The 12,183-nt window shown below is 43.2% G+C and overlaps 1 protein-coding gene across 1 annotated transcript in view; it reads right to left on the bottom strand.

Annotated features, from left to right (window-relative positions):
• Positions 1–10,216, bottom strand: part of EPDR1 (ependymin related 1) — a 33,340-nt gene extending 23,124 nt beyond the window's left edge. Inside the window, exon 1 of the mRNA XM_068973460.1 lies at positions 9,912–10,216. Coding sequence (XP_068829561.1) covers positions 9,912–10,216 — 305 coding nt within the window. The remainder of the gene's footprint in view (positions 1–9,911) is intronic.
• Between the last annotated feature and the right edge of the window lie 1,967 nt (positions 10,217–12,183).

The raw sequence follows: 12,183 nt of genomic DNA, 5'->3' as shown, positions 1-12,183 counted from the left end.
CAAGGTTACACATGTAGTTATTTATAGTAGTGAAACATAAAGGAGAAAGAAATCTAACTGTCCCCTATTAAGGATTGCTTATAGAAACTGTGTCCCATCCATTAGCCAGAATATCATGCAGTCATTAAAAATGATTCTGTTAAAGATTACATGAAAGTAAAAGTGAAGTCGCTCAGTCGTGTCTGACTCTTTGCGACCCCATGGACTGTAGCCTATCAGGCTCCTCCGTCCATGGGATTTTCCAGGCAAGAGTGCTGGAGTGGATTGCCATTTCCTTCTCCAGGGGATCTTCCCAACCCAAGAATCAAACCCGGGTCTCCCTCATTGCAGGCAGATGCTTTACCATCTGAGCCACCAGGGAAGCCACAAAGATTACATAATGGCATGAAAATATGCAATGTTTTGTTAAATTTTTAAAAATCACATAGCATGTTTCTAATTTAATTTTAGAATTGTATATACAGAAATAGAAATTGGAAAATCTAGAAGAGCATATATAAGGGTTGTTAATTCTAGACAACATGATTCTCTTTACTCTATTTTGCTATTCTTGGTTACCTAGATTTTCCACCACGAACATGTATCATACTAGTAATCCAAAAGTCATAAAAATGGTATTTATTCATTCAGTAAACATTATTGAAATATACTATGTGCCAAGCACTTCTAGGTGCTGGAGTTTCGGTACTATACCAGACTGATCAATTTCTCCTCTCACTCCTGGGAAGAGAGACTCAAGACAATGTCACTCAGTAATAGTGTCCTGAGTAAAACAGAATGAGATGTGATGGAGAGTGGGTAGTGGAGAGGGCTTTATTGGACAGTCACATAAGGCCCCTCTGGGCTAAGACCTGAATGGGAAAAGCCAGGAGTTCAAAGATGATACAAGCAGACTAGTCAGTATGGATGAGCTTGCACAATATTGTTAAATGAAAAACAGCCTATTACCAAACAGTGTGTGCTACAGTATGTAAATTGTGCATCTAAAAGTCTCCTAGGATAGTTAGAAGCTGTTACAGTAGTCATGTTGGCTTGGTAGTTATGGATAATTTTTACTCTTTGCATATCTATATTTAGATATCCTTTTGCAATGAATATATGTTATCATTGTCATTCATTCTGTCATTCAGAAAAATTTAGTCAGGGCTATTCTATGGTGCTAGAAATACAGCAACAACCAGGGGAAAATCCTGGACCTAATAGAGCTTTACTTTGCGTGGCAGAGGAAATGAGGGAACAGACTTTAAAATTTAAATTAAGTTAAATAGCATATTAATAAAACATTAAAATAGTATGTTACTAAAAATATGAAATAATAGGTAAATATCTTGAAGATAAAAGGCAGTGAGGTAGCGTATATGTCATGGAGAGAAAGGACAATCTAATTTGCAAATGGGTCATACAGCTTTTCAGGGAAAAGGCTTTCAGGCAGAGGAGTCAACCACCCAAGTGCCAAAGGAGTGAGTATGCAGAGGCTGTGGGCTGAGTGAGTGAGCTGGTGATGAGGTGATAATGGATGGATGGTAGAGTGAAGAAGTCAAGACAAGGTGTGGAGGGGCTGGGGGAGCAGATCCCACAGCATGGTCAAATCCTTGCAAAACCTTTACTCTGAGACATAGAAACACACGGGAGGGTTTTGAGCAGACAAGCAACATAACAATTTTAGCAAATCACTCAGGCTGCAAGGTTGAGAATAGACCAAAGAGAGCAAGGGCAGAAGTAGGGACCTGTTAGGTGGCTGTTGCAAAAAACCCAGGCAAGAATGATGAAGGTTTGGACCAACCTGACAGTAAAGATGTGTGACAGTAAAGAGAAAGAGAAGGTAAGAAAATGAGGTAAAAGGAGGGGAACTAGAAGAGCGTGATGTCCTGAAAACCACAGAAGAAAATACATCAAGATGGAGGAAATGACAAACAGTAAAATGAGAACAGATAAAAGATCACTTGATTAGTAATGTGGAGCATACGTTCCTTGACCAGAGCCATTGCAGTAGAGCTGTGATGGAGAAAGTTTGCTTGGAGAGAGTCCAAGAGAACATGGGAGGACAAAAACGGGAATCAGCATGAGATTTGCTTTAAATAGATGGAGAGAATGCAGTTTCAGTTAGTGAGAAGATCAAGAGAAGATTTTTTTTTTTTCTTGAAAGCTGGGTAAAATAAAATAAATTATAAAGGGGGAAAATAGAAGATTTTTACTGGAATTGGGGAAATATAAGCCTATCACATTTATTCCAGGAAAAACAAACCACTAATTGGTGGAATATTTTCAGATCTTTGGGCACTTTGCCCTTGACCACCATCTTTGAGGTCAGAATCAGGAAGAAACAGTTCAAGGTTAATGGAGAGAAATAAAGATATTTCCAAAGCAGTATGGCGACCACCTCTGGCTTCTATTTATAGTCTCCTATTCCACCAGTGCCTTTAATCTCCTGGGCTTATCTTCCTTGGAATTTATTTTTCCTCATCCTTGCATCCCACTTTTTCCACATCCCAGCGTCAATCCTCTGAAATTCAGGGTCAATAGACCCACAAAATTAAGATTCTTAAAGCAAACTTTACATGCTTCCAAGAAAATCTCTTTCGTGAAGAAAAACTCAGTATTACAAATCCAGCATGGTTTATTTTTCGAGGATCAAAATGCCACAAGCAGTTAGACTTCCTGAGCTAATGAAAGAAAATACTGGCTCCAGCCTTCAGAGATCAAGGAGGAGGGAGTAAGGGCAAAAGAGTAATTCTCCTGAAATTCTGAAAGGAGTTCCTCAAATGAAAGCCCAACCCGTGCAAAACAGGGCTCAGGATCAAATAAATTTGTTTGAATATTTCATACTAATTTACTTCTCCCAGCACACAGACACATTCTGAGGATTTACAACGATGTTAGCCCCAAGAGATCCCAAAGAAAAACGTACGAAAAAATGTAACCTGACCTTCCCTTCCCCTCATTAAACAACTTAGTCTAGAGCCATTAGGCAGGGTCAAGCAAGGTAGGTCTCTGCATGGCCTGGCCTGGAGAGCCCAACAGTAAGACATCCAAGTAGGGAGCGGATAGCATAGCTATGCCTGATACCTACTGCAACTGAATAAGTGAAGTGAAGTCTCTCAGTCATGTCCGACTCTTTGCGACCCCATGGACTGTAACCCACCAGTCTCCTCAGTCCATGGAATTTTCCAGGGTAGTGTACTGGAGTGGGTTGCCATTTCCTTCTCCAGGGGATCTTCCAACCCAGGGAACGAACCTGGGTCTCCTGCACTGCAGGCAGACGCTTTACCGTCTGAGCCACCAGGGAAGCCCAAGGAAGCCAGTTTTCTCATGGTCTGAAAAGGGAGTTACAAAAAATGAACAGGAGAAATCTAGTCTGATCCGTGGTGGTAGATCAGAATTAGAGATACTAGTATAAATATCTCTGTGTATTAAAATCGGAAGCTTAGAAATAAATGTGGATGTAAATATGTATATATATGTGTGAATGAGTGAGTGTGTGTGTGTGTATGTATTCAAACCTATATCTTTTTGCTTTGTCTAGTGAGGGTGCCTGGAAAGTGCCACCCAATAGCCATGAGCACAACTAGAGCAGGGACCTTGCTTCCAAATATTATTCTCTAGTAAAAATAACCAGAGCTTCCTGAGAAATGACTTATTCCAATAATCCAGCAAGGAAAGTACAGATGATCTTGAAATATCTTGGCAGAAATCAAGGATATGTTCAAAGAAGAGAGATATGTCAAAAGAACATAGAAGCCAACTTGAAGGGCTTCCCACTGGCCAAATCTGAACATCAAATAAATAGTGATAGCAAATGGAATTCAGTGAGCATCCGTATATTCATGCTGATAAAAATAAAAGAATAACTTGACACTTTAATGAAGAACAGAATATGTACATGGCCTTAAAATAGCTCCCTATAAAATACTTATGGATTATAAAATATAAAAGTATCATTTCACACTTAAGAAATATTGCAGACATCAGTCATCAAGTTATCAAAGTAAACATCCAGATGTGCCATTTCTACCCTAGGTGAATAACTTGAATCTAATTATGAGGAAGCATCAGATCAAGGAACATTCTACTAAATAACTGGTGTGTCATCTTCAAAAGTATTGAAGTGCAAGAAAGGCTTAGGAACTGTTACTGACAAAAAGAGACTAAAAAGACACACCTAAAAGCAATGCTTAAATATAAACTGGGTCCTTCCTGCTACAAGAACATCAAAAACACAAATGACAAAATCTGAGTAAGACCTGAATTTCAGATGGTAGCAAGGAACACATGCTAATTTCCTTGTTTCCATGGTTGTGTCGCAAGACAATGTCCCTGTTTGTAGGAAATATACACTGAAATACTGGGGGCCCATGGGGGCAACAAGCTGACAACTCCCTCTCAAGACACTCAGGGGAAAAAATGGCTATGGACTAACTTTTTATGTAAGTGTGAAGTAATATCAAAATAAAATTGTGCATTTGGAGAAAAAAAACCCTTATCCTGATCCTCAAACACATATAATTGTCGAAGCTGCCCCATGTGATAACTTCCTCTGGAATGAATCTTCCACAGCAGATCCTTGGAAGGACACTCCTGTAAGCAGTCCCATTCAATCCCACAGTATACAAGGAGGCTCCACGGAGAGGACAGCCTTCTGAGTTTGGAGCCAAAGTATAGAAAGGCAGCCCATCATCTCTACCCATGAACACAGGCTTTGGTGGAAAGGTGAAAGAAGAAAGAGATGTATCTGAATTTATCTACACAAAGGGACAAGTTGAAAAATAAATTTAGAATTTATGTCAAGTTATTGCATCTTGCAAGAAAAAAGAATCAGCCGAATGTAATAAAAGTACAAGTAGTGTTCTCATGGTATTGTATAATTTTATTTGTACCTAGCTTTTAAGAAGCCCTAAATATTATTTAGTATCAATACTGTAGATATCATTAAAATCAAATTAAAAGATGAAAAGCACTGATATTCCAAGAAGGAAAGGAACTTGTGGGGGTGAAGCCAGGATTAGAAGCCATGTTTGGCATCCCATGACTGTCTAAATGGATGTCCACATGCTTTCTATTACACTAGGTGGTTTTCTCTAAGAATAGAGAAGAGAAACAATATTCTGTTCTCCAAGAAGTAAAATGCTGTGTAAAATCTGAGACAGAGATGGAACTAATCAGAATTTGTATAAGATAAAGTGGATACTTGTCACTCCATTTAAGATATACTTTTCTTTTCATCCTTTAGTGAAAAAAAAAAAAAATCCTCAAACATGTGGGATTGGTGGTTGAATAGTCCTCTGAGATACATTTCTAACTTACCAGTGTATATCCTCTCAACGCCACTCTGCTCCCTTTGCATCAATAGCTTCATTAATTCCAATTCCCAATCTACCATTTTGTAAATAGGAACAGTAAGTTACTGGTAGTCTAACAAAATTCATTCAGTATCTACACTGCCTCTCCCATGAAGTTCACTATGTTACTGAAATACAAAATAATCTTGCCTTTCCTTCAGTCTTCCAAATGTAATACTTGTGAGTTTACCGGAAAAAACAGTTGGAAACAGAAAACAAAATAGTCTCAATTACTAATATTTCCCATTCTCTGCTAAGGCTTGTCTTATCTGAAGCTTGTAAAGTTATTTAATCTTTTCCATCATCTCAGGGAGAAGAAAGCCTGGAAAATCCTAGTCATTCCACAGTAACTATCAGTGGGATTTTCCATAACTATCTGAATGCAAAATAAAAATCTTAAGAAGTTGATCCAATTCTAAAACTTACTTCTCAACTTACTAATAAATATGAAGAGACAACCCATCCATATTTTCTTCAAATCGTATCTGGTTTCTTGGCCAGACTGCTAGTACCTGAAAAAGTTTCAGAGTTTGTTCCAACAAATCTACATTTACAAGCTTAAAAATGCATCTGTGCACTAACCATTTTTTTCTGCATCTGACTTAGGGCCAGAGATGGGACTGTAAGATAAAACCTTGCCAAGAAATTGGGAAGAAAAGGAGTAAAATTGCCTTCTAAAAGCTAAACTGTGAGATTAACACTTGACGGATCAGGGCAAGTGTGAAGAAATGAGAAATCACCACATGGACACAGGGAACAAAAGTCAGTATCTGGTAATAAACCATAATGGGAGAGAATGTGAAAAAGGACATGAATATATATGTAAAACTGAATCACCTTTCTGTACCCAGAAACCCGTACATTGGAAATCAACTATACTTCAATTTAAAAAGTAAAGAAAGAAATCACCACATGGGGACAAAAAGCTTTGAGGCCAGCAAGATTTGGCTGTGACCTCAGTGAGGCTATAATATACACATCTGAAGACTCTACTAATTGATCATGGAGTTACAGGAGAAGAAAGGTTGCTAAGACAACCTGAGCAATACCTGCCCAGGCTTTGTGCAGAGTGAAGGGGGTCTGGACCAGCAGTATTGGGATAGCATAGGATCAGGGACTTTTTTGCTTCTAACTTCCCTAGTGAAAATGATGCATTGCTTAATCTTAGCCTGATTCCGCTGGGCTGGCCTCTTATGTATGATGGAAAGCTCAACATTGAGCACACAGCCCAGCCTAAAGCAGGCAGTCATTAGACTCCATGAATTTGCTCCAACTCTTCGCTCATAGCCTCCTGATTAGAATTTGGCTCTCTACATAGTTCTGCCTACAGGGAGAGAATGACCTAGTCAGATTTGAGAATTCTGGCCCCTATGCCAGCTACAGCACTCACTGAGATATACAGTGCCACACTTAAGCTTGTTTATTGTCAGCCAGCTCCCAAAGAGAGGGCCCTGGAGGGTACCACAAGGTCAAGTTTCTGAGCTCATGGGGCTGGTAGTGAGTCTCTGGGCTATGGTAAATTTACCGGGATGGCGAAGATGGTGGTGGCCAGAGGGACAATTGCCACACCTTCTACATTGCACTATGTGCTGTACATAGTTGAACTCATTTCATCCCCACAGCAAAGCAATACATTAGGCATTAGTAGCATTCCTATCTAGTAACCCAAAGACCTGCATTAGAAATTGGAATTCAGAGGCAGATTTATCTGACTCTAAAGCCTAATCCCTTAAATCATGAAAATCTTACCTCTGGGAGGTGGGGGGATGAACCCTATCCTCCTTTCCTTCTCCTGGCCTCACTCCACTGTGTCAGCAGTGTGTTTTTGGGCCATCCTGTTACCGATCAGGGTTCTTGGCCTCTTTAATCAATAGAAACTGATCAGAGGCCAGACAAGAAATTCAGGCAAGGCTTTATAGGAGCCGCTGCTGCAGTGGAGGGCGCGAGGGGAACAAGAACAAACAGATCCCCAAGGGGAGCAAACTTGTTCCTTACAGAGGATGAGGGTAGGGGTGTATCCAGGGGTTGGGTTGCAGGGGGATGGCTTAGGTGGTTTGTCCACCCCTTAATCAGTGGTGTTTTGTACAGGGGAATGCACATAATCTGCTGCTTTTGCTCCAGGCTCTTTCAAATGTGGCAATTGGATTTTGGGGTCTCTTTGTATCCTTTATCCAGAATTCACCCTAATTGTGCATGCACACGGTTATTTTTAGCCCCGTATAGTTTCTTTGTATTTTGTTGCTGGAGGAGAAGTATGTCCATGCGTGAGCACTGCAGCATAGGGTCCCAGGTGCCAGGTCTGTCTCAATCCTAGTCCATCTTTGACATGGACTCATCTGTAAGCCACCACTATACAAGGCTTCAGGACAATGCACACAAAGAGCAGTGTGCATTCTTCAGAAGTGCAGAAGCCAAATCCCGTCTCAGCAAACAGCATCACCATCTACTCAATGCCGTCAGTACCATTAGCTTTCACAAGCCAGGACTGACTTCCCCCACCACCACCCTGCAGCATACCATCTGATCCTCTGCACCTCCTTCAGTAAGCCTCTTCAGTATCCTTAAAATTTCTCAAAAGTGTCCACTTCTCACCATCACATTGCCACACCCCATCTTCCACCTGGATCTCTCTACAAACATCTCCTAGGTCATGTTTCAGCTTCTTCTCTTGTTCTTCTTTATTCTCAACCATTCATCCAGTGCTCTTTAAAAAACCCAGCCATGGCATTCCACTGTTTAAATATCCTTCCCTGGATCCCCAACCTCCCTCCATACTCCACACTTCAGTCTAACAGTGATTGGCCTGCAGTTCTTGGAATATTGTCAGCCTTGCCTGTGGCAGGATGTCCCAGAATACACCTGGATGGATCCTCCTGGATCAGTCTTCCCTCCACACCCACTTCCCCCTAATGGTCACCCCGTCCAGGGATTTGGGGGCTCGCTACTGTTCCACCCCCCTCCAGGAAGCACCTCCAGGTTAGGTGCTTGTCTGGGGTGCTCTCAAGTCCAGCTCATCCCTTACCCCACTATATGGGAATTCTTCCTTATATGATTCCACCCCCAGACCATGACCTCCCTGAAACCCAAGACCCACTCTGATTATACAAAATGACTGACACACAAAAAATGCAGACTGAATGAATAAGTAAACAAACAAGAGCCCAGTATATCATAGATGTCAGAATCCACTCAGCTTTCTCCAGTCCTAGCTCTAGATCTGAGAAAGTTATCCAGTCTCCCTTGACCCCAAATTTCTCTGCTTGTAAAATGGAGATCATAAAACCTGCATTGTCCAGTAGTTGTGATTTTTAAACTAAATAATATGGTATGTGGAACATTTTCAGGACCATGCCTGGTACATAACAGGTACTCAAATGCTGGATTTTGCTATTATTAATACAAAGTTCTTCGAGACTTAACAGAAAACATTCATCTTCTTGAAAGAGAAAAGATAATCCCAATACCCCATGATGACTCAGCTACTCCAGGCCTCCTCAACACTCATAGTTTACAATCATGTACTATTTTGCATTCTCAAATATATTGCTTTGAACAATTCTTGCATTTGCATACTGTCTTCAAGATGCCTAATACTTCAACAAACACCTTTAGGTGAAATGATATCAAATTTTCTCCACAGTTTACTGCCCACTGGAGCCTTAAACTGTGGACATTCACATTGCACCTCCTAATTATGCCAGCTCCATATGAGAGGCCAGCATAACCCTTGAAGGAACACACAGAGAGAAACAGGAATGAAGCAGAAGGAACTGACAGGTGGCGATCCCAAAATAGAAATCAAGTTATAATGGGGTCAGAACAAACTGCAGTCTCAGGAAAGAGGGTGTCCTTTGCAATAACAGATGCAGAAAGGTAAATAATCACGCCAGTGGTTAAAAAGCATTGTAGCATAACCTCTCTGTGGAATATTGTGCAGCCATTAAAAATAGGTAGGGGCCAACTATTAAAATGGCAAATAACAACTGGTAAGAGATCATGTTCTGTAAAAAAGAAGATACAGACATACAGGCTTTTTGATCACCGAATGTAAAAGTTGCTTAAAAGACATTTTAAGGGAGTAGACTAAAATTTCAACGGTTGTGACAGTTCTTTTAACTGATCCCGCACACTTTTGGTTGAGTTGTCATATTCCTTTAAAAAGGAAAAAAAGAAAAAACTCATAAAATATGTATTCGTCGTGTCTCCCTCACAGATGTCTCCTGAAAAAGCTGAGATAGTGCAGAAGACACGCCTTAGGCTGAAGGGGGCACCAGGAGTCAGGAGGCTGACTCAGCAGCCTTTGAATGTGGGCGAACCAGGGCCTGGGGGCGCCACCTTTCTTCACCGGCCACTGCCTTGCGAGGGCTCACTGAGTGCCCGCCAGCAGGCCGCCCCCAGTGTGCCAGCCCGACACCCAGCCCCCAACTCTGCTGTTCCTAAGAGATCCTCTCCGCGAAGTTTATCTTTGATGGGAGGAAGGCGACGCGAGCTGCTGGAAACCCCGCACTCCGGCGCAGCTCCCTCGACCTCGCCCTCCCCGGGCCGCCCTGGCCGCGCTCTCCGCGCCCCGCGTACCTCTTGCAGGGGATCAGCGCCTTCCTCTCGTCCAGCACCCGCACGCGCTGGTTGAGCCCGTCGTAAGAGAGCAGGGCGCGACTGTAGCGCCCGGTGCTCTGCCGGTACAGCACCTGGCGTCCCTCCCACTGCTGCGGCGCCTGACAAGGGCGCTGAGCCCCCAGAGATCCCCCAGCCCCCGCCCCGGCCCCCGGCGCCGCTGTCCCCACGCCGCAGAGGCAGCCCAGCGCGCAGACCCAGAGGCCGCCCAGCAGCCAAGCGTCCAGGGACCCTCGGGCCACGCGGAGGGGAGCTAGCCCAGGCATCGCCTTCTGCCGCGGCCGCAGTCCCCAGAGAGCCAGCCCGCGCCCAAGGGGGCGCTGAGCAGCCCAGGCACTCAGCGGGGCTTTCTCCAACTGTGCCCGAGGGCGATCTTGGCCAAGTTGCTGCTGGTCACGGCGGCGGCCTTTCCAGCTGTTGGGATCAGGATGCGCAAGGCCTGGGAGCTGGGATCGGCCACGGGAAAGCTTCCGTGAATCGTGTGAGAGCTGTTTCTGCCTGGGCCGCTGCCCGCGGCCGCTACTGTTTTCACTTGCTCTCTGCTGCCAACAGGAAATGCAGTGGCAGTGGTGCCACTAGCATCCTGAAGGGTATCCGCGTTTTAAGGGGGGTGGGGTGGTGGAGTGAAAAGGAAAGTGTTCTTCTGCTAAGTTGAGTATTCAGCAGATAACCAACACTGGAGGACAAACTCAAACACAAGATCAAGAAAGCTGGATCACTGCACTTGCTGTACCCCACATAACCCTGTCCCTTTATCAAACTGTTTTTGTTGCTGTTCAGTCGCCACCTCATGTCCAACTCTTTGCGACCCTATGGATTGCAGCACATCAGGCTTCCCTGTCCTTCATTGGAGTTTGCTCAAATATATGTCCATTGAGTCAGTGATGCCATCCAACCATCTCAACCTCTGTAGCCCCCTTCTCCTCTTGCCCTCAATCCTTCCCAGACAGGGTCTTTTCTAAAAATTCGGCTCTTCATATCAGGTGCCCAAAGTATTGGAGCTTCAGCTTCACAGCATCAATCCTTCCAATGAATATTTAGGGTTGATTTCCTTTAGGATTGACTGGTTTGATCTCCTTGCAGTCCGAGGGACTCTTAAGAGTCTTCTCCAACACCACAGTTCAAAAGCATCAATTTGTCAGTCCTCAGCTGTCTTTATGGTCTCTCATATCTCACAAACACGACTACTGGAAAAACCATAGCTTTGACTATATGGACCTTTGTTGGCAAAGTGATGTCTCTGCCTTTAAATATGCTAATAGGTTTGTCATAGCTTCTCTTGCAAAGAGCAAGCATCTTTTAATTACGTGGCTGCAGACACTGTCTGCAGAGATTTTGGAGCCCAAGAAAACAAAATCTGTCACTATTTCCACTTTTACCTCATCTATTTGCCATGAAGTGATGGGATCATATGCCACGATCTTAGTTTTTTGAATGTTGAGTTTTAAGCCAGCTTTGTTTACTCTCCTCTTTCACCTTCATTGAGGGGCTCTTTTGTTACACATCTGCATATCTGAGGTTGTTGATATTTCTTCTGGCAATCTTGATTCCAGCTTGTGATTCATCCAGTCCACCATTTCACATGATGTACTGTCAGTTCAGTTCACTTCAGTCACTCAGTCATGTCCGACTCTTCGCGATCCCATGAATCTCAGCACGCCAGGCCTCCCTGTCCATCACCAAGTCCCGGAGTTCACTCAGACTCAAGTCCATCGAGTCCGTGATGCCATCCAGCCATCTCATCCTCGGTCATCCCCTTCTCCTCCTGCCCCCAAACCCTCCCAGAATCAAAGTCTTTTCCAATGAGTCAACTCTTCACATGAGGTGGCCAAAGTACTGGAGTTTCAGCTTTAGCATCATTCCTTCCAAAGAAATCCCAGGGCTGATCTCCTTCAGAATGGACTGGTTGGATCTCCTTGCAGTCCAAGGGACTTTCAAGAGTCTTCTCCAACACCACAGTTAAAAGCATCAATTCTTTGGCGCTCAGCCTTCTTCACAGTCCAACTCTCACATCCATACATGACTACTGGAAAAACCATAGCCTTGACTAGATGGACCTTAGTCGGCAAAGTAATGTCTCTGCTTTTGAATATTCTATCTAGGTTGGTCATAACTTTCCTTCCAAGGAGTAAGTGTCTTTTAATTTCATGGCTGCAGTCACCATCTGCAATGATTTTGGAGCCCAAAAAAATAAAGTCTGACACTGTTTCCCCATCTATTTCCCATGAAGTGA

Source organism: Capricornis sumatraensis, chromosome 5, assembly GCF_032405125.1.
Source record: "Capricornis sumatraensis isolate serow.1 chromosome 5, serow.2, whole genome shotgun sequence".
NCBI lineage: Eukaryota > Metazoa > Chordata > Mammalia > Artiodactyla > Bovidae > Capricornis > Capricornis sumatraensis.
Note: the sequence above shows the minus strand (reverse complement) of the source record. Positions and strands in the feature narration are given on the sequence as shown.